Source organism: Dicentrarchus labrax, unplaced genomic scaffold (assembly GCF_905237075.1).
Source record: "Dicentrarchus labrax unplaced genomic scaffold, dlabrax2021, whole genome shotgun sequence".
NCBI classification, from domain to species: Eukaryota; Metazoa; Chordata; class Actinopteri; family Moronidae; genus Dicentrarchus; species Dicentrarchus labrax.
Window position 1 is genome coordinate 21,769,968 of NW_026136707.1, and position 23,818 is coordinate 21,793,785.

The 23,818-nt window shown below is 40.7% G+C and overlaps 1 protein-coding gene across 1 annotated transcript; it reads right to left on the bottom strand.

Annotated features, from left to right (window-relative positions):
* Positions 1-18,077: 18,077 nt before the first annotated feature.
* On the bottom strand, positions 18,078-23,296 carry tent5aa (terminal nucleotidyltransferase 5Aa). The gene is made up of 2 exons (XM_051406703.1): positions 22,034-23,296; positions 18,078-21,564 (listed from the first exon to the last, which is right to left on the bottom strand). Exons 1-2 carry the CDS (start codon positions 22,457-22,459, stop codon positions 20,785-20,787), a joined length of 1,206 nt encoding a protein of 401 aa, XP_051262663.1. The 5' UTR covers positions 22,460-23,296; the 3' UTR covers positions 18,078-20,784.
* Between the last annotated feature and the right edge of the window lie 522 nt (positions 23,297-23,818).

Consider the following 23,818-nt stretch of genomic DNA (forward strand, 5'->3'; position numbering starts at 1 on the left):
GAGAAACACATCCATCCCTCCCAACCCTTATGACCTTACTTCACCTAGCTATATTAATGGTTAAAAATCATTGACTGTAGCTATATGTATTTGTTATGGGCCATTAATACATATGTTTTCGGTTTCCAGGCTGCAAAAAGGCCTTTTCTATTCTGGTAAGCCACCTTTTTTCTTTTCAGCTAGTTTGTTAATTCAAGCAGGAATTGGGCTCTTCAGCCACTTACCTGGGCTGCAGGGCTTCTGGACTACTATCCTCTTACTACATCTTCTTAAATTGATGGGTTGATGTAAGAAACCTTTATTAAAAGCTTAATAAAATTTAGGACTGCAAATATGATGGCTCATTATAAAGCCATCATCAAATTAAAAAGCATCTTTGCCATGCAAGTCACTGGAAAAGTAGCAGCTGTAAAATGGTGAATATCTTTTTCTGAGCATTACAGACCAGCAGGAATTACTCATTTTGTTATCAGACTTTGATCTTGGAAAGATGATGATTAAGATGATTAATTAGTTTCATTCCTTTCATGTGCGGAAAGCCAACAGGAGGATAGCCAGTTTGGTCAATAGTAGTCGCAGACTGCTCTATGGGTCCAAAACTACACAGGTTTTTTTGGCGAATGCTCGACAACTTGCATTGTAAAGAATAGGGTGCCATCTTTGAATGCATGATATAACTGTCTAGTAAACACAGAACAGCATTAACCTTCATTTGGATCTGTGTTTCTGACCACCTGATGAATGTGAGATCAATATTCATTATCATGTTAGCTCTGTTTTGGTCTTGTCTAACTCCCGAGGCAAATATCTGCCCCTTAAGCTGCTAAATGTTCCACTATGGTCACTAGCTAGCTGCCAACTTTGTAAGTGTGCTGTTGTGTTCTGGGTAGCTAGCAGATAGTTGGTTTATCACATCTTTTGCATTGAAAGCAGCTGCCTGCTGCTGCCTGTAAAACCAACAAGCTGAAAAGACACTAAAAGGCTTTATAGAGCTGACCGGAATTGCAGAGAGTCAGACAATAATTCATTTGTGGACAAATCCACAAAGAACTCTGTTACACACCTCTTTTGCCTCCGAAAAGTTGTTTGGTTCAGTGTAAATAACCAAAGTCAGGGTAATGACTGCTCTTCTTTACAGCCGTATTGTTGGATCTCTGTGTAAAAAGGCCTTTAGACTTAAAATAACTCCTCACAGACTAAACACTAACACATCTCTAAGGGCTGTTTTAAGATTTCTGGGGAAAATAACTGGCTGAATAGATGATACAAGTTGAGAAAAATGTGGATACAACAAAAGAAGTAAATTGCAACAACTAGTCACAAAAAGAGGGTAAGGAAACAAAGAAGAAAGATCACAAAGGTTCAGTCCCGAATGCTTTCACAACGCTGTCACTATGAATTTGCCATTCTTTAAGGACACAGAAGTGGTTGGCTTTCCCATGAAACCCCAACTCCCTGCAGCGCTGGAGCACTCTGATATTTTCAGTTCCATTTCAAAGCTTCTGTTTTTGGTGCCAGGATTCGCATTACACAATCTTACAGACTGAAAGTACCTGACGGAGAACCAAGAAGCTGTCTTGATTGGCTGATTATGAGCAGTAATGTTCTTCGGTTTGGAAGTGTCCTTTTGGCCAGGTCCGGCTGTAAGATCCGCCTGGCCAATGGGGTACTAAGTGTTATACACGTATTAACCAAGACTCTCCATAATATTAGGCAATCCCCTTGTTTTCTGTTACGTCTCTATGGGCCCATCCGCAATGTCGCTGCCATGTTTAACAAAATTTGATCTGTGAGGCTGAAGGTTTGTGATCGGAGCCAGAGATTCTGTATTGGTTGGCTAATTATAGGTGATGGTGTTTCCTGTTGTGGGAAGGGACATGCTGGCTCGATCACAGCGCAGGGTCGTTGCGGTCATGCCTAATAAGAAGCAGAATTAGATTCCTCACGTCTGGAAACCAAGCACACGGAGGAGCCATGCAACTGAGGGAGGAGGAGGAGGAGGAGGAAGGTAAAGTAAAACAGGTCAGTACAAATATTGGCATCAAGAAGAGAAGAAAAGCAAGGCATTGATCCCTTTATTGTTTCAGCTGAGGAGCGTCTACAGCCAGGAAGCCATAGACAAAAGCTCTGTGGTAGGGCTAAGTGTCTACAATTATAGCGCCACATCATAAAAGAGGCGAGAATTGTATGCGCGGTTACACATGTCAGGAGAGATGAATACAGCGTAGCACCCATCCTCAGTCAGTTTTATGTCTCTGTGGTTATTGCAGGTATTATCACTGCTCTAGGAGGCAGTCAGTCGACGCCTGTTCTCACTCCATAGTGGTTAGAGCAGAAGGACTGGTGTCCAGCAGCACCATTTCAAAATACATATGAGGTGAGTTGGTGAACTTTAAGCACTGTGCAGCCAAAATGAAGAAAGCCTGTTCCAAGAAAACGGTACAGCCTAATTCCACAGAAAGCCTAATATTTTTTTTGTCTTTTGTTTGACTTAGTTCAATACATACTTGTTCCTTAGAAATTCACAAGCTTAGGAAGTATACACTCACATTCACGTCAGAGTTTACATTTAAATAATTTCAGAGTTTTATTCCAGGATTACTTGAATCAGTGGGCCAGTAGATGCTCCTCCATGTGCTATAACCCTCTTCACAGGCTGGATAATGCACTGATTTATGAGACAGAAACTCACAACACCAGAATAAATCTGAACCCCAGAAACTGATAAAACGCTTGTTTAGCTCTTGGCATGGCAACCACCACCGGACACGATTTAGACGCCGCTGGCTGTCTCTCTCTCTCTCTCTCTCTCTCTCTCTCTCTCTCTCTCTCTCTCTCTCTCTGTTCTCTCTCTCTTTTTTGTGTATGTATAGTACTCTGTAATCTCTTTCTCTCTCCCTCCCACTCCCCATGTTTTGCTTTCCAGATTTTTGTCTGGAGTTGTCAACATTTGAGCAGTTGAGGACCGGCACGGCTGGATCCCAGAACAACAGCAACGGTCACATGAGGTCCTCAGCGTGAACTGGACCGGCCCGTGACCCGGAGCAGGACTGTAACTCAGATACAATGACCTCATGAAGCACAGGGGATAAAGCCTGTTCTGGGGCAAAACAAACCACTTACAGCAAGAGAGTGTATCTGAAAATAGCTTTAAATGCATTACAACTGGAAGTATAATTGACCCAATGGTTGCTTGATTTTATTGTTAACAATAAACTTTTCATCAACCTTGTATGATTGTATTGAAAATGTGATTTGTGGGATTAAAGAAACTGCCTGTTAATGGGGATTAAAGGAATAGTTTGACATTCTGGGAAATATGTCTATTTAAGTTATAGGAGAAGATCAAAACCACTGTCATGTCTATGTGCCAAGTATAAAACTGGAGCCAGGAGGTGATTAGGTTAAATTAGCGTAAAGACAACAAGCAGGGGGAAACGGCTAGCCTGGCTCTCTCCAAAGTTCACAAATACGTCCATCAACTCTTGTAGACAGCCAAAGTGACAATAAATTCAGTATGGACCAAATGGCTTTTAATGTCCTGCAGGCCAGTTTGTCTTATGGATAGCAATCCCAGGAACATGCAGAAGAAAGGAATGCTAAATCACAGACTGCAGTGAGTTACATCAGCTAATCTTATTGGAACAGATAATAGCTAGAATGCTCTCTATAAAGCTCTCTAATAAAAATGTTGTATCTCATCTGTTTATCACTTACACAAAAATAAATGTAAAACTGAGCCCAGCTACCTGGTTCTCCCAGCTTCCAGTTTTTAAGCTTAGCTAAGCTAACCACCACATAGCTCCAGCTCCACACTTTGTGCATAGACATAACAGTGGTATCAATTTTCTTATCTAACTCTTGGCATAAATGTTAACAAGCATATTTGTCAAAAATTCAGATTATTATTTCCTGAAATTCTTTCAAGTAATCCATGTTTTTTGATTCTCTTAAAATTATACTCCTGGCCAAAATATACAGTTCCTGGAAGTTCTCCAAGCACCAACAATTAAAACCATTTCTCTACCCAGTGGACATCTATTTCCACACTCATTCATGGTGTGGAGCATCTGTCATTTTTGAAGAATTGTTGCACTGCAGTAGGGTTGTACTTACCTCTTCTGCAGCAGGTGTGCACAGTGTGGTAGGGATTCCGCTAGCACAGTTATGACGATGGAAAACCTGATAATTACTGTCATCTTTATCCCAGGTAAGTATAGCTGTGGCTCACCAGTTCTGGATCTGAGTGTTGCTCCAACGCCGGAGCACGGAGGCTTGTCCAGGGAAATAGGAACGGCTTTCAGGAGCTGTGCTTTCACCGTCAAGCCTCTGCGATACGGTGGTTTATAAGCCTTTAACTGGTGTAATTTTAGCTTTAATGAGTGCTTGAGGAGAGAGGTATGTTGAAAATTGGTACTCTGTGCCAATAAAACATTAAAACGAAACTCCTGGCAGCCTTATCTTTAAAAGTCTCCGTCATTGCTCCACTTGTAAGTTTTTCCTTCGCTGTGGTGGCTGCAAATGTACAGAATGATATTATGGGTGTCCTGTAACTGAGCATTTACACCCCAAAACATGCCTCTCGTTTAGTACCGACAGAACATGATATTAAGTTGAAACGCTGAAAGATGATTTCATTTTGTCAAAAATTCAATAGAGACACAAAGACATATGTTTAAAAAGGCAAATTAACCCCAAGCAAAAAATATATAGAGGAATTACAGGTAAAAGTCTATAATTGGCTGTGTCAGATGTTGTCAAAGTTCTAGGGAATTACACAATGTAGATAACTAATCTGCTTTTGTTTGACTGTCACTCCCTTGTATTGAATGTAATTCATTTTATCAGTTGTTTTTGCAATGTTTGGAATGCCTATCCCTCACACAAAGCACTGCTGAATTGACAAATTGCATTAAAAGAGTAGGAAGAACCATTGTTAATTGATCTGTAAAACAGTGTAAAGGTTAAACAGAGCAAAAACATCGAAGCCTCCAGTTAGTGAAGCACATGCATAACATAACTGTTAAAACTTTGCTTCTCCAAAATATGAGCTTTTTTAGCAGCTGAGATAAACTGCAGTTTTTAATGCTTTTTGTTTCCCCAGTGGATCACATCAGTGTTTCATAAGGCTAAGAGGCCAGAGAATTTACTCGACCCACAGAGGCTCATGTAATCCCTCAGCTGCACTGAAACCATGAAAGTTGGTTTTATGAGGGTTTTCTTAAGCAATCAGTGATAAGCATTATGCTGTAATGGTGAGCGGTTTTCCTCATGTCAACACCGAGGCGAATGCACTGATGATGTTGCACCATCTGGGGAAAATCACCCTAGGGCTCCCCCCTTATGACCTCTCCAGGCAGTCCGGTTAAACATCCTCTCTACAAATGAAGGGCAGAGACAGTGTCCAAACTGAGCAGGAGCCATGTTACAGGCTACCCTCCAGAGAGGTTTGGGTCATCCAGACAGGAAATGAAAGGGAAAATGGTTGTAAAACGGGTTCTGCTCATGACTCATCAAGAGACCTGGCACTCAGAGCGGTGCAGCCTGGAGCTCGTCCCTCGGCTTGTTCTGACCTGGACTATTATGTAGTGCAAACATATAAATCCAGTCACATGGTAAATAATATTTGTTGGGTGAAATATCCAAGGTGTGCTTTTAATTAGGTTCAAATTCTAAGTTGGGTTTGTTTGAGTATTAACATATGCATATTACATTTAATGCATTAATAACAGTCAAACTGTGTTAATAGAGTACATGGCCACCCTGCACGTTTGATTCTATGCAGCCGGGAGAAGCATGATCCAGCCTTACTAAAGCTTCTTCTCTTTTTCTTCTTAAAGGACTTAAACGAAATTGTTCCTGACAGTGTCATAAGAGCATTTGACAGTGTAACTCTTTATTATATAAAGTCTGTCATGTTTATTATAGGCTGTGTTCCCTCGGCTACTGTAAAGTTGTCATGTTGTCAGAAGATTCTGAACCAGAGGCACCTTTGCATTGAAAGTTACATTTAAGATACTAAATTATGAATTAAACACCGGTAAAAACACCGGTGACAAGGATGTCCACCAGGTTGACATTTCTTTATATCTAAAATATTACTATTGGATGGGTTAATGTATGTGCAGAGTTTGAAACTAGAAGGATGTTTTTACATTCCTCTGCTGCAAGTGGAAAGTTTCTCTGTGCGCACTGAAAATCTGATTTTATGGCACGCCCTACGAGCATGATTTGTGACATCAGAAATAGTTTGTAAGTCAATTCTGGTCCATTATGCAACTTATACAAGTGTGATATAGAAACTAGGACTGCACCCGACTAAAGATTTTTTTCTGGTCAACTGGTCCTGATTCATGCTTCTCCTGTCCTTCCCTCTTTGTCCTCCCCATAGTCAAAGTCCCAGCCTCCAGTCCTGGAGACTGTGAACCTGGTTTCACTGCACACTTGCCCTGGAGTGATTCTGCTGCTCATTCTAGCGCCTATGCTAGTTGTCTCCAACTATCCCACTTATAAAAAGTGGGTCAACTAGGGCGCCTGGTCAGCTCAGTTGGTAGAGCTGGTGACCCATATACGGAGTTGCTGCAGTGGCCCGGGTTTGAATCCAACCTGCGGCCCTTTGCTGCGTGTCATCCCCTCTCTCTCTTCCCCCACTTCCTAATCAATCTTCAGCTGTCTCTATCTAAGAAAGGTATGAAAAGGCCCAAAAAAATAACCTAAAAAAAAAAAAAAAAAGTGGGTCAGCTCTACTAGAAGCTTGAAACTGCCAGTGCATATACACTGACAATATGTGTACATCTTTGATCTTGAAAAAAATCCTCACCTCACAGTTTTAAATGAATGTAGCATATACAGATTAATACTGAAATACTGGTCAATTAGGCCTAAATTTAACCCTACTTACCATAAGCAACTGTACTACATGTATAATGTATGCAGTTTGCCACAATATTCAATTTCAGTTTCATGAACTGAAAGAATGAAGTTGGTGTTTATGAAGATGTCCAAAAAGAGTGTATAAATAAACACATACTTGAATTAAGAGTCTTATTTGGAGTTAAACAGGTGGATACAAACTAAGTCAAGGAGATGTGTGTTGATTTCTGGACCAATGATGCTCTATTGGTGCTATTTGCTGGCGAATGTGTCAGCACTGGGCTCAGTTTCTTTTTTTCTTTTTTTTTTTTTTTTTCAGGAAAACCTCCAGCTGGCCCTGTGTGTGGAATTACACCCCATGATCCAAGCAGGGCAGGCTCACAGAAAAGAAAACAGCTGTCAGACAATGAATTACTGTTCTGTGACCAGACAAGTGCCTTTCTGAGGAGTGGATGAGGAAGCTGGGAGCGCGTCAAGAATTACACATACTCACACACTCATGCACACACTCTCTCACGTGCAGATATACACACATTGTATGCAGAAGCGCATGATCATCAGACACATAAAGCAAAAACTAAATTTCAATTTAAACCATTTTTCCTATCTGGACTGAACCTGTAAAGCCTGCAATATTTCATACTTCGTAGCATCAAATGCCTCATACTGTACTGAGCAAACATAACATAAAACCAACAGAGTTCCCAACTGTATATAAACATCCATGTGTTCAGTATTACAACGAGATCCTGAGGGAAGAAGGAAAAAAATCTCAGACTTTCCAAAAATGCTGTTCTTTTTCTGGTGAGGGCTCTAAAAGGTCTGTACGGCTCACTTTGGCAGCAGCATGGCTTTGCAATGCAAACAGCGCACATCCTCAGACTGACCCCTGTGAACCGAGCCGGCAGCTCCACACAACTACCCCAGAGCCTGCAGTCCTCAATGCTGCCTCAGTCTCACACATGACTGTGAGGGACTGAGGCTCAACGGTCTCACGGCACAGAAGAGGCTCTTAGAGGAGCTTGTTTGAAGGGCTCAAAGTGTAATGCATGTGTGTGTACTGGAGTTAAACAGAATATGGGCCTAACGATAAGCCAAGATCTGGTTATCTTGCAGTTTCATAGTTACTGTAGAACTAATTTATGCACATGTATTGGGAGTGTCCTAGGGTGGCTTCATTCTGGGAGATAGGATCTTCTCTCCTATCAGATTTATTGAGTGTGCATATACCTTGCTGTCCCAGCTTATTGATCTTGAATGATACTTCTTCACTAGACCTAAACACTAGATTCAAAATCTCATTTTTTATTTGCAGGTCTTACAGCAGCAAAACAAATGTTAGCTTTAAAGCTACAGTGGGTAACTTTTATAAAAATAACTTTTTTTCATATTTGCTGAAACTTTCACTCTATCCTGACAGTAGCACATGAGACCAATAATCTAATTTAAAAAATTAGGCTCCTTTGGCTCATGCTAGTGCTCCTATTGGTATTTGCTAGAATCCACTGGCCTGGAAGAAAACAACCAATCAGAGCTGAGAAAGATATAAAGACACTTTGGGTTGGAGGGTTGAAGATAGTTGATTGCTGAGTTTCATTCCCAGGGTCCCACGGTGTCTGTATTTGATGGCCTGGGAATCAATAATGAACTATCTTTCTCAGCTTTGATTGGTTATTTTCGTTCAGGCCCGGTGGATTCTTGCAAATATCATTCGAAAACCTAGGAGGAGCCAGAAGAACCAGATTTTTTCACAGATTATCTGTCTCATGTATTACTGTCAGAATATAGTGAAAGTTTCAGCAGATATGACAAAAAAAAAAAGTTATACAGCATATTTTTTAAAAGTTACCTACTGCAGCTTTAAGACGGAAACCTCCCCATTCACTCACCTGCATACAATGGTTGGTATCTTTTTGAAGCATTATACACATGGAAAAATCTATAGCAAGAATATATGGTGCAAGAGCAACGACTGTCCAGACATGGACAACAGGGATTGAAAGAGTTACTGCCCAGAACAGGAGAATGTATATTTAATGAATAGAAGTATACCTTGTTGTTTTGTTGGAAATGTATTATGTATGTATGTTTGTATTCTTTATAATAAAGAACTTATGTGGCTTGGAGGGTTGGGTTTGAGATGCAAACGGTGGGGATGGGGTTGGGGTAACACAGTTGACTACTTTTTGTTTTTCACTGTATTGGACTTGTTGTCTTATTCTTTTTTTTTTCTAAATAAAAACAATTTGTATTATTTACAGTTGTACTTTTGGCATGTGAAAATGTCTTTCATTCCTGTGCTTTAAGTTTTAAGTGACTCAGGTCATGTTTAGCCTAGTTTGACATAAAGCCAGGCTAAAGCAGGGGGAATAGTTAGCTTGACTCCATCCCTAGTCTCTTTACCTCTTTATCACAATGTTTTACCTCACAGCTTGATGGTACCTGTATACTGAATCTATAATACTGTTTGCAACATGTTCTTTTGAATCCAGTCTCTTCAACACTGTTTTGCTAATGCTTGTCATCTTTGCTAGCTGACCACATTGGCTACGTGCTGTAGCCAGAGATCTAAGAGGACAGATAAACTGCTGTTTAGTTGACAAAGACAAATTTAAGTATGGGTTAAACAAACAAGATACACAGTGTAAATATATCATCTTTAGAGTTCCTGTTAGGTGCATTTTTTGCTTAAAGCAGTGTTTCTCAAACCTTTTTCAATAAAACCTCCTTTGAAATTCTATGTTGTGTGATTTATTAAACAACCTTTGAATTGAAAAAAAAAATGCATTTATAATGTTTAGAATCCATCACTGAATTCATGGCAGACCATTTTCTGTCATCAGCAAGCAATAACAATAAGATGTACTGTATTTGCATTGAACTGCATCTTTTTAACAGAGGTACAATGCACACATGACAATGTTATACATTTTCTTGTCTTACTTTTGGAAAAGAAAGCAAGTAAGACGTTTTTGATTTTATTCAGTATCTGTGCCTAAACAAACTAAAAGTGGCCCCTTCTTTTGTGTATTTTTCCAAATATGACGCAAACTAAAAATACTTTTTCTCTTCATAAACAACAGGTTTAGTGTTGTTTGTGTGTTCATGACAGTCCACCAAACACTTGTATGCCGAAACTGGCCTCATAAGGTATGAAGCATCTGTCTATGAGTGTGCTTTCTAGCATTTATGTGTGCCTGAGTGTAAGAATTGCATTTAACTGTAATAATCAAATCAGCACTCAGTCTCAGCCAACCTCATCTAGTTGCATTGTGTAGCCTTCAAAAGAAAATCAATCTTTCCTGCCAAGGGGTTCTCTGCATTTTTTCTCGCCCGCAAGACTCTCCCCCTACCAATCAGATTTAATTGGAAAGTAATGAAATTTCTCTTTAAGGAAATTATACAAGTTTACAAGGATCATCTCGTTGGGGAGACATAGGATAGCCTTATCTCGGTTTAGTTTTACACAGCGGTAGAGTCTGCACCAATTCAAACGAGTGTCTAGTCCTTTCACAATGCCCTTGTATGAAATTACCTGGCTTTTATATCAGCTCTACCATCTGGGTCCTATTACCTCAGCAACTGATGAGCCAGCCTAAAATGGTTTCATTTGTCTCTGAGAGAGGAATACTGTGGTTTACCCGGCAAACGATATGTTTGTTATATGGGGCTGGCTTAAACGCACTCCAAATTGCTTGGATCCCATTCAGTTGTATTTTACTCCATGTGATACAGTACATTGTGGAGATGCAGATAAGAAACAGACTGCACTGCTTTGCTGAATAAATTTGAGTAAAAAACTTTGTTCAAAGCCTAAAATATCTTTTAAATCCCCGGCATGGTTTGCTAAGGAGAATATGGTATATTTTATCAGTTTTTGGAAATTTGCAGTCAAGTATAAGCAGCATTTAAGGCTACTATTAGTGGTCAGGGGAAAGCATATTCATATAAAACAGCTGGTATATTCAAGGAAATGGCTTGTGTCTGGGCCAAGGATGTCATCTGTTTCAGGGGAAAGCTACAAAGGGGGGTCAATGAGCCAAAAAGAGCAGGATGATACATGACAGCCAATCAGACAGGCTTTTCTTGGCCTGATGCTAAGTGTCCACAGGAACCACACCAGTTTAATGCCAATAAAATAGCTGAAAATAAACATTAAATATCTCAGCTCTGCCATCTTCTGAGCCATTTAAGTTCAGACCAAGGGCGATTAAATTCTTCGCCACACTATTGTTGTGATTATATGGAAGGCAATGTCGGCAATGGCAGGGAAAAACACCATGGCACGCAAAAATTTGTAACAATTTGTTTCTTACTTGTGTAATAGAACAATTGAGAAGACAGATCTCTTATAATACTTAAATACTTTGAGTATTTTATGTCACTTTATAGCGTTTACACAACAAATAACATATGAGCTCTTATTAGCTCCCCCTTGTATGTAAGTGTGTATATATTATTGTATTTATATATTTATACACTGCTTTATTCAATGATGCATTGTTCCTTCCTTTGTTGTTATTGCCTTTTGTTGTACATTGCCTATTGTGCCTTCGTTATTGTACTGCTAACATCAGCCTTTTAGCGCTGTCATTGGGACCATGATGGCATACTGATGTTAGCATTTAGCCCAAAGCACTGTTGTGCCTAATGCAGTCTCACAGAACAAGCACGGCTCTGGGGGATGTCTGACTATTTTTAATGAGTGTGTCCATTCAAATACCTTCGTAACGTCAGCATGTCTTATTTCTGCAGACAAAGAAAGTCTGTCAGCTCCCTGTCTGCAGCACATCTTCTCACACCACAAATCACAATGCAGGATCCCTCCACGTCAGTTTTGTTTTAGCTCAGCTAATGCTTACTCTATGACATCAACTGACATCAAAGTGGAATTACTCAGAATATGTTCAGAGAAATAACAATCGTATGAGGTTGCAAAATCATCAGATATCAGAGAATGCTTCATTTTTTCCAATACTGTAACGCCCTTTCTTTTCTCTTTCATACAAACACACAAACATATCATGCACAGATGAGCACCCATCCGTGCATAACCACTACGTGTTGTGCTGATATGGGTAAAATGTTGTTTACTCTGGCTATGTGACAGAGAGTCATTTTATACTCACAGTGGTTAACATAGACCGCTCCACACATGAAGGCATCATATGAGAGACTAGTAGCAACTGCATGCTCTAAACACCACACGACCACAACACACACAAAACACACCGTCCGGCTCTGAATGTACACACTCCACACAAGTCAAGTCAAGTCAGCTTTATTTGTCAAATATGCTATACATGCACGACATACAGCACAGATGAAATTTTAGTCCTCTCGGACCCACGGTGCAAACAGGCAATATAAATAGAAATACATTTTCTATAAATAGAAAAAATATAAAATCAGCAATCAACAATCAAGGGCACTTGAGTATTTACAGGATGAAATAAAAATAGGATAAATAAATAAGTATGTAAACAGGTGAGGTAGTGCAGTGTAGACCAACCAGCAGAAAACAGAATGTCTGTCAATAGCAAATGTTTTTTCAGACTTTTTTAGAACAGTTGATGGAATGAATGGCTCATATGACCAAATTCATTCCATAAATGTTTAGATAAAATGTCATTTGTCTGATATAAAATAAGCTGCACGTTGAATTTATTTCCAGAAAATGACAGAAAAGTGAAACTGAAGTTCAATGGGGAGTTCAATGTGCCATCAAACCCTAAATAATATGTAATATATTAATATAAAATATTCAGACAAAACTTATCATAAAAACACTCAAAGTCCAAAGTAGTCCAAAATCCCTGGTACTGCTGGTGTCATTGCATGATAAAAACCTTATTTATATCCACTACAACATAAACTGTCAGACTTTAGAGTTTCCAATTAACGCTGACAAAATGTCTGACTTGTGTGTGCCTTCTTTTTAGATCCCTTTCAGAGAATACTAAAATTATCAAACTCAAAATCTATGACTGCCAATCATATAGCTGAATGATGGCCATGTAGGAAATTATTTTCATATCTGATCCCCAGTCTCCCAGACATGTGACATCGCCATTTCCAATTTGCATACAAACAGGATTTTGTGAGAAAACAACTGCAGCTGAAGTGTGAAATTTATAGGGATGAGGTATGAAAAATGTATTGCATCAAATCTGTACAAAATGATTTTTACCACACACGGTTTATTAAGTTGGACAAAGGACTCTCCCTCTCTCTGTCTCTCTGCCCCAGTTGCTGAGTGAGACAGGACGCTCATCTGTCCTGCAGGTTCTGAGACTTACATAAGATAAACCTGCTAACCTCAATGACACTAATCTCTGGGAAGAGAGGATCACCTTCCCTCCCTGTACTCCCTCACCTTCTCTCTCTCTCTCTCTCTCTCTCTCTCTCTCTCTCTCTCTCTCTACACACACATGCACACAACTCTTTTATGATCCACTACTCTTTGTGTTTATACTCCCTCCATTTCTTTACCGTTTCCACCTCATTCCTCCCGTTACTCCCACCACACCTATAACCTCATCCAGCATCCATGAATCACTCAGCTCCATTCAGTCGTTTCAGCTCTGTGCTTCCTGCCTGCCCTTATACCTCAGCTGAGGTGTACTTTTACAGGAGTCGATAAATCTTCAAGAATCAGCAACAATAGCGGTCAGCTCCCCATCACTCCCACTGACACCTGCTGTTGAACTGCGTATCTCTTCCAGTGTCTGGTTTCTTTTGTTTCCTATAAGTGGTTGACTACAGGTCAAAGCTAAACTGGTGTAACACTAAGAGTTGTCTTTCATTACAATTAGTTTGACACACTTTTTGTTACAAAAACTTTCCCAGCTTGACTCATATTTGCCCCAAATATTGTCATAACAACAAATATGACAGCAGAGCAAATGCTTGTAGATAGTATAACATTTTCTCCTGGAACTGTAGTTGTGCTTCCTCTTAGTGTGGCCGTTTTAATATTTAAAAGAAAGAATGTTACTGTTGCTCCAATAATTCATAGTTATTATAGTTATTCTGTCATTCATTTGAAATCAAATTTATTTATTTATTTATTTATTTATTATTATTTATTACCCTCTAAAAGCAATGGAAACTGGACAGCTCAGGAGATGTATGCAGTGAACTTTCAGTGAAACTCAATTTTAAAACTTAAACTTAAAAGTTGCTATCGCTTACATGTAAGCAGACATTTCAAATTTACACATCAAGCCAGCACAAAGCAACATTAGTAATCATTTCCATTTGTGTTTCTGGCCACCTGACAAATGTAAGTCCAATATTCACTCTCCTTTTAGCTCTGTTTGGGTCTCCACCAACTCCTGAGAAAAATATCTGGCTCAGTATCTGCAAAATGCATCACAATGTTTACCAGCTCGCCGCCAAGTAATTTAGCTAACTTTGTTGGTGCTGGGCAGGTAGGCAGCAGTATTTATCAGAGCTTTCATCCTAAAGACAGAAAACTATTTTATTTTGATGAAAGTGGTGAGACTGATCCCTTACGTTGCAGGCCTGGAAACCAAAACAATGAGCTGAAAGGTTCTAAAACGCCCTGTAGTGCTGATGGGAACTGTAGAGTCAGCTAATAATTAACTGCTGGCTTGTCACTACTAGTGACAACCTTTACATCACACATATTGGTGAGTGCAGCTTCAACTTGAGCAGGACATTACAGATGTTTATCCCACCAGTAATTGTTTGATTTCACAGCCTGAAGGCCAGTGGTCACATGGTCAAGCAGGTGACAGCTACGGTAAGTAAATTTAAGGATGAATCAAGGACCTGTGTGTAGGTTTTAGTGGCATCAAGTAGTGTAGTTGCAGATTACACCACCCTCACTTTATCCACGATTCCAAACATGTAGAAACTACGGTGGACGTGAAACTCGCAAAAACCTTGAAAGGCCCTATTTATAGCCAGTGTTTGGTTTGTCAATTCTGGGCTACTGTAGAAACATGGCAGTTCAACATGGCAGGCTCTGTAGAACGGGACCTGCTCGCCGCTCCCTCCATAGATAAAAACAGCTCATACTAAGGTAAAAAAAAATCTTATTTTGAGGTGATCATACGATAATGAAAACATACTGATGAATAAAAAATTTCATTTCTGCCAATAAATACTCCTGAATCTTACACACTGGACCTTTATTCATGACCAATAATTTAAGCTGACATGCTGTCTTTTTATATGCCAATTTCCGTGCAAAATAAAATATTTCTTCTCACCTCACCTCACTCAAACAGCAGTTATAGATTATATCATAGGACTCTGGGACACTGAAACCCTATGATAACCATACAACCATCTGGTATGGTGTATGAGATCTTATTGTTATTATAAGGTCAATATCCCCCAGCCAGTATGGCAGACATATTGTATCTGCAGATGTAAGTGAGTTAAATGTTTGAAGCAGGTTGTTGTTTTGAGGTGTGGCAAGAGAAGGGGACTCGGGTTCAGATGATGTCGTTTACTAAGAACAGTGATGTGCTGTAGGTCCAGCTGTCTGTGACCTGCAGCTGACTCTTTATCTCCCTCGTGGCTGTTTAACATGCATGATGAATGTTTCCTTACTGTTTGTACAAACTCACCCCTCTGGAATTTGTTTACAAGCCCGGATTGATGTGAGGGGGGCGGGAGGGTTCTGCTCTCATGTCTGCTCAGTGCTATCCCACATGCTTAAAAATAAAATGTTGAAATGTACTAGTTACTGGGATTTCTGAGACTAAGCCACATTGTAAATCAAAACATTAGTTGCTTGGCCGTGGTAGCCGCTCCACACCAACGAACAGAACTCCAAAGTGGGCCGACCTAGCAGTCAGTTTGCTGAAGACACTCTCCAAATGGTTCCCGCTTATTCCATAAAAACTTTAATCTGGAAAAAATGCCTCACAGCAACAGAGAAGGAAAAAGGGAGAGAAATCCCATGAAGCCAGCCATTCTCCAATCCTTGTGGTGGAAAAGCCATTAGAGCACTCAGACAAGCAGCAGGGATGAGTAATTGGAGGATGAATGACAATTGTCTATAAGCTTTTATTCAAAGGTAAACAGGTTATTATAAAGACTCTCACTGACACACGCTGTGTGGATTCACTCTGTGGTCGGCTTCAGCTATCGCCCTCTGCCAGATAACTGCTGCAGTAAGAGTCTTTCACAACTCACTCTTTAAACTTTAAAATCAAAGCTCCCTTAAATTAAGAAGGCTATTTCGTTTGATGCTCCATCTCAAATTAAGGACCTGAGATTTAGGCCCTTTGGCGCCGTTGTTACATCAATCTGACTTCTTTACAGCGAACCACAAATGAGAAGGCTTCTTCAGAAGGGATTAAGTAAAATCATGCTTGAAATTAAGACTGGGACAAGAAGCACTTGCAGGAATGAGACATTGACAGTAAGCATATAAGTATTCCTGCTAGCTGCTGGTTGATGGGGGTGATGTTGCATACTGTAGCATGATTTGAATGTTAGTTTTATTGTTTTTAGGCTATATATGGATGATATCTAGCTCCTGGCTCTCATACACACCCTGATGACGGCTGCACCTGGGACAGTGCAACAAACACAGCACTGACATATTATTACCGCATAAAGTTGAAATGGGGAATGTGGAAGCAAACAGATGCCTATTTGGACATCAAGAAGACACAGAGCAACTTCAGTTGATGTTTTTGGCCACTGTAGCGTACAGTGAAAAAAAAATCTGCCTTCTGTGGCTGGTAACAAGTTGACGTTGAACCAAAATAATAAATTGCATCCTAAAACAAAAATAGCGAGCTGAAAGAAGCTTAAAACACAGCTGAGGAGAACTGCAGTCAGGCAATAATTCTCAATTTGATCCATTGTTAATATAAAATATTGATTATTGCAGTTGTAAAGCATAGTGTTTTGTGTCAGATAACTGAAAATATGAACCTATCTAAGTTGAACAAAAAATATTTTTCTCAGGTGCTGTCTACATTGCTCAGCCCTGCCGCAGATAGCTGGAAACTACGTTGCAATTATAATGATGCAGAAGGTATATTTGCTGCAATATGGAAGATAAGATTTTAAAAAATGTACTCATCCAACACAATGTAAGACAACAAATAAGCAAATTAAGCTTTAAATAGCAGAAATTGGCACCTCACTCACATGGCCATCAGTAGTATGACAGTCAGGTTGAACATAAAGATTCAGTCACCATGGGAAGATTTTAAAGGAAGGGTTCACATTTTTATTGTCTTAAAACAATACTCACATGCCCATATGTACATTGAAAGTGTTTGTGATCGAACCAACTGTTCCTCCTGTCCATACTGGTCATTAAAAGATCCCTTCCTAATGCGAATCCACTGTAAGTGATGGCGGACAAAACCCACAGTCCTAGTTCTGTATTCATCTGAAGATACTATGGGGCTTCAGCAAAGCAGCACTGAGTGTGGGACTGAAAAGGGCCAATAGAGCATAAAATGTGTTATTATCTTAGCCTGTATGTGTATTACTGTTCAGACTCAACATGTCAATCATTCCTTCAATGGAGATTAATGAGCTGCAAATGCGCTTAAGTGAAAGAGATAATGTCCTTATCATTTGTGCTATATATAGTGAATCTCTTACTCATTCTGTGTTGTCTTATATCCCTCTGTATCTAGGACAGTTTGTCATGTGACCTGTGTGACAGTCATCTATGTTGTGGAGAGTTTCATTTCAGCCTGACAACCATGAGACAGTTAGACTCTGGTATCTGCAGGCCTTAGCGCTGATCGTCATTGCATTGCTGTCGGTGTATGGGGGAGTAGGGGGGTGGTGGGGGCTGTTAACAGAGAGAATTTGATGAGCAGGCAAAGATATTCATTCTACAAAAGCGTCGAAGTCTCTTTTTTGGGTGGATGCAAATCCCCTCACATTCAACAACAGCTCTTTCTGGCAACAGCAGGCCAGTTCTGGACGGGTTTCTGGCTGGGCCTGTTGGGCCCGGCAGGCCATGGCAGGGATTTGCCTCTCTGAGTGAGTGAGCAGGGAACCCATCTGAAAGCCACTGAATAGCTAACGTCAGTGAAAAAAGACTCTCCTTTGAAAAGAAGGAAATCTGAAGTTAATCGACAAGTGAGTAATTTCTCATGTCGGTTTCTGTCTGGAATAAACCAGGGCAGTATACTTGATTTAGACTCATACAGACAGACGGATGAATAACGAGAGACACAAATAACAAATCTGTTTTTCAGATATTTTATTGATGAAAACATCTTTAACTTTTTGACCCATTGGACACATAACATAATATAGCAAAAAAGCTATTGAGAACATATCCTTTGAAGCCCAATCACAGATTCAAAAGCACTGCAACACCCGCAGTGTCTGATACATTTATAAAAATAACAATCATAAAAAATATACATACAAGACAAGGATCTTTTTCTTTGTGTGATTTGTAAAAGACTGCATGAACAGAAACAGATATTTGAGACAACGCATACAAGACAATGCAGTAACCCACAATCACTAACTGACAGGCAGACTGGAGCTAGCTAGCTAGTCAGCTGTTAGGACTTCACTGAGTATAAAAGGACAATACATTGCCTGCACAATCCAAAGGATACCATCGACATGGACAGTCACTGAGAAGAAAAAACAACTGAACAGAGCAGTTATGGATTATCAGAGTCAGGCGAGACAGAGGATGAAAAAGAAATGCTTTTTTTTTTTTTCAGCAAAAGAATTTCTCTTTTCAACTCAGTGTTGAGTTGATGCTGGTCTTATGGGCCTAACTACCTTTTTATGCTTAAAAACCATTTCCTTTTTCTATTTGCCATCCGGAAAGGCTGCAGTGTAGTTAGCAAGGAGTAAGTGAGTTGGCAAAGCTGAAGCATGTTATCATATATATACACAGATATTTTAAAATCGTGTGGAATGAAGCATCAAAACCATTAATAAGCGTCAATAAAGCAACCTCACAAATGAAACGTAAGTTGCAACTTAAAGTCTCCTGAGGCCGGTGTGAACGCATGCAGTTTTTCTTCAGTTTCCACTCTTGTGAACAACAATCAGATGATTAAAACAGAGAGCAAAAAATGCTGATTATAGAATGTTTTTGGTCTCCCTGAAAAAAGCGGGAGAGCCACAGCACTGTCCATTAAGTTGCAATCTGACCTTAACAGAGACAGTTTGTACAGTAAAGCATGGTAGCCCTGGAGAGATAAACCCCATCACCAGCTGCACCCATCTCTCCAGAGCGACTCACTCTCCCTCCTGCCTTTTAAACCACTACATTTTCCTTTCTCTCCCCTTTTTTTCCTCCCTCTACCGTCTACTTCCCAGTCTTCTATATCCGCACAGCATCTTTTTCCTACGTCAACAAATGGCCTCATTAAACTTAAGGGCTATCAGCGGGGCCACCGAAACGTTTGGCACAACATTTTCTGAAGCCCGAACAGAGCGTCTGCAGACCCAACCCCAGCTAAGTTCAAGCTCTTCAGCAGCAGCTGAGGAATTCCCTGCCAAGGTGCTACAGCAAATAGTGTCTCATCATCTGAGGTGTCTCTGCAAATATCCTTCCACTGCAGGAGGAAGCACACACCAGCTCTCTGTCGGGCCCTCTCTCTCTCTGAATGCACCCTTTCCTCTCTCTGTCTCTTATCTACTTCTTGCGAACTCATTTTTTTAATTATTTTTTTCCTCTGATGAGAAAAAAGAAGCACCACTGTACAGAATATATAAGAAATTGTGTGTGAGTGACAGTTTTCTTTGTTGCTGATGATCTGAAAATGCTTGTCATCCTTTCTCATAGCAAATATTCAATAGCAATATTAATTTGGGACAACGTAATACAGCATGTTTGGTTTATTTCCCCAAGAAGATCAAATTTTGTGTTTCTAAATTCACGTGGAAAAAATGTGAATCTTGCAACAACCCATCAATTGCGTATTTTACTGCTACTTTACTGCAAAATCTGCAGACGCGTGGTGCTCTTTTTCATCCACAAACACTGACTGTGCATTGATTTCACGTATACATTCACAAGCCTCCGGGGTGCTGTTGTCTTGTGTATAAACAGAGTGGGGGCTAATTCACAAAAATCATATGGCCTGCTCATTCTTTTCTCTGCCCGCTGAGAGGCAATAGGCACTTAAAAACACACATATGTTCACATATACAAATAGACATAGCTTCATATTTTGTTTATTTTTCCCCATCAAAATTGGGTTTTAATGTTAGAAACAATCAAAAAAATCTTTGGTCTGTAAACAACCATAATTACATCCAAATGCAAGGCGGAGATGCCAGTTTGTTATCCAAACTAGTTTAACAGCATCTCACCTCAGTTCAGCTGACATAAAAGCAGAGTCTAGGGTGCTCATTTTGGAGCCCTGCACACACCTCTGATTTCACCTAGAGTGTGTGAATGTGTGTGTGTGTGTGTGTGTGTGTGTGTGTGTGTGTGTGTGTGTGTGTGTGTGTGTGTGTGTGTGTGTGTGTGTGTGGCGTAGCTGTCAACTTCAACTGATGCAGCTGTTTGGTCTGCTGTTGGAACGTGCTGGCTAATCAGTTCTAGACTGATTGAATCAGTCTCGTGCATTTTCGATGACAGTTCTGCTTGCTTGCGTTCAAGGCCGTGACACATTTGCATTTAGCCTTTATTTCCAAGCTACCCAAAATTTGTCATTTTCCAAACCTGGTTGGCCTGGGCAGGGTCAGATGATGTTGTTATTTCACGAAATGTGAGATATTCACATTAAAATACATACTTGAAGTGAAAGCCAACTGCTCATACTCGATGCATGAACAAAACACAAGCTCTAAAAAGAAGACTCCTTTTTCCATCAGCTGTCAAACACTGGGCAGGTTAGAGGCAGTGACTATGCCTCTCACTCCTGTTTAAACAAATCCAACTCTCCTCCTCCTCCTTTCCTTTGGGCTGACTCAGTTACAGGGCAGCCAGGTGGAGTATGCAGGCTGCTGGCAAGCAAACACCGGCTGTACCTGTGCTATGTAGTAGTTACTGAAGTTGCCATCTGCCACATAAGGAGCAGGTTGGTAGTAACATGTAACATTAGCCACGTTGGGGATGACGTTCTGCTCAGCCAGAACACGCACTGCCAGCATGGCTATGAGCCCTAAGGTCTGCCGCCTCTCGTGTCCCATCAGGCACACCGTGCTCTCGTTGACCACTCCGTGGAGGGTCATCAGGTAGTCGTACTTGCGGTCCTCCAGGCCCACAAAGTGGTTTTGAAGGTAGGACTCCAGCTTGCGCTGCTGCTCACCTATGTCAGGGAAGTCAATAAAGAAGCGTGAGCACATGTAGCGCTGCAGGGACTTCATCTCTGACTCGGAAGCGGCCCGGAAACCCCTCACCAGCAGGTGACAGTACTTCAGCAGACCCCCGCCTCGGATCTCCTCCGGGTTCCGGGTGCAGATGATCTTGTGGCGCAGGTGGTCCAGGGCCTCGCTGAAGTCCCCATACACACTCTCGCCCATGATGGTGGGGTGGAAGGTCTCGGCCATGGGGTTCTCTGAGCACTCGTAGAACAGCAGCAGGGAGTCCAGTTTGATCTGAAAGGAGTCCACACTGAACTCAAACTGTCGCCGAAGAGAGTCCACAAACTTCAGCTCCACATTCTTTCCCCGGTTGTTGGAGAGGGAGATGAGGCTCCAGCGGTCTGAGTCATTACACACCTTCACCATCTTCTGCACGTAGGCTTCCTATATGTGTGTGTGTGAGAGAGAGAGAGAGAGAAAAAGCAAAAAATATTAAAATAGCCTCAGGTACAATCATTAATTCAGCAGCTATATAAATGCACATTTTGACCTAATTTTGCATATATAGATATATCATTTGATAACCAATTTTGTTTATGTATAAATATAGCTGCGTGTCTTATGCCTGTTATAAATCTTGTGTTATTAATGCTATTTACCCACATATTAAAGACCATAGAATGTACTTGGATATGGGATCTAGGTGGCTGAGCTGAGGATCCTTTCCAAATTGGTTTAACTCAATCCTCTTAACTACGGAAAAGCAACATTTTACTATCACTAAACTAATCTAATTGCACAATAAGCTCCGCATAATGGCGGTTAAGCCGAATTGGCACAAAGGCAATTATCACATATCTAAAAGTGAACCACTCAAGCAGGAAAAAGAAAAAAGAGAAACAAAGTAAAGTACCTTTAACGTCAACGGGGTTATTTTCTCTTTATTCACACAGTCGGGTAAAAAATCCAGAAGACAGTCCAAAACTATGTCCTTCACAGTCTGGAAATCACTTTCACCTTTCATATTTGCGCAAAATATGAGATCAAGGTCCTTAAAGCCCAGTCCGCTGTCCTCGTGCAGAATGTGGCTGGCTGCAGAGCCGTTTAACCGAACGTCCCGGACGTGGATCTGTTTCTCCTCCATCCGACTGCGCACCACTTTAACGATCTGCCGCGGCTGCATCTCCAGAGTGGGGAAGTTTCCCCGGCCGTGGATCGGGATGGTCTCCGTCAGGATGGCGTCCAGCCGCTGCACTTGCTCCCAGTTGAGGACGCTAACGTTGCTGCGTTCTGTGTCGGACATACAGCTGGCGGTGGAGCTACTGTCGTCCTCTGACATGGTGAAGGGTGAAAAAGTCCTCAGCGAGTGAAATAAAATTAAAAAAATGAATATTTTTTTCAAAATAGGAACAAATCAGTGGTCGCGTTTTTACGCACAAATACTTTATATTAGGGTGACTATGACTTCATCCGCATCAGGATTCTCAGTATTTGAAGTCGTCCGAATGACTGTAAACATATAAAAAGTAAAATTAAATCATATTTAAGACGCCAAGGCAGATAGTTCTAGTTGCGACAGTGCGTTATAGTTTGCGCAATAAGCCTGTTGTTGGAGATCCAGTGGCGCAGCAGTCGAGCTGGTGGTTGTGTAGAGGAAGAAGTGCAGCCAGTCAACAGAAGTGTGTAGAAAACGAGTCCTAACTTTCTCTTCTCTTTCTCTGTCCTTTTAAAACATTTGCCCCGGTGCCGCCGTCAATGCGTCCGAGCGCTGCGCATCACAGTCTTTGAAGGTCGCTGATGATCCAGGAGGGGGGTTTGCTTTTCCGGCCGTGACTCCATCGCCCAAAGGCACGCCTATGATTTTATGAATTTGCATGAATAAGCTGCTCCTCAAGTCGCACTTTGGCACAACCGACGATCAACCCCTCAGAGGAATCTTGTGGATTTTTACGCACAGCTCCGACATATTTTTAATTTCTCTTTCTGATGCCAACAGATAATCCCGTTAATACAGTTTGAATGAGTGGAAATCCAGCTTGCTTTCCCCAGCTCTGTTTAGTTCAACATATTTTCCCCACTTATGCAGAAGTTAACTGTTACCTGCCCACTTGACATGCTGCGTCCTTCTGCAACACTCAGGTCTGTAAGTCTGAAGATGTCAGCTGTACTTCACCCCGCCCCCTCTGACAGTCTGCTGCTCACTGAAAGCCCAGCTAAACATGCTCTCACTGTAAGACTCGACTTTATGAACCAGTTCCCCAGACTGCCTTAATGATACATTTATAATGCTTTTAATCTTAAGACCTTGATGTGGCCATTAACAAAATGAGAGTTAGAGGCAGAGTTATCAAAATGATAATTGATGTACCTGAATTCATTAATAAATTACAATATATTTAGCGTCAAGACTGACCATCCTTCTCTAGCCAAATACAAAATGTTAAAAAGACAGGAAAAATAAATAAATGACCTGAAATATGAAAGTATTTTCTTATCTCTGTGAGATTCAACTGGTGCTGATCTGCATATAAAAAAAGCTCACTTGATGTTGTCATGTCGCCCTCTGTAGGCTGGTTTAGGTTTTGACAGAAAGTAGCCTCAGAGGGACTAAATACGTACCAACTCAAATAGCCATCAAGGAAATAAAACCGTTGCTGTTTAAAACAGACAGGAAATATTTTTGTTGTAATCCCTTAAG

Excerpts from the sequence above, each read along its gene's own strand:
- tent5aa (XM_051406703.1), bottom strand. The coding sequence starts at position 22,459 with ATGTCAGAGGACGACAGTAGCTCCACCGCCAGCTGTATGTCCGACACA. Across the intron at positions 21,565-22,033 it reads TAACCCCGTTGACGTTAAAG|GAAGCCTACGTGCAGAAGAT; the intron begins GTACTTTACTTT and ends ACACACATATAG.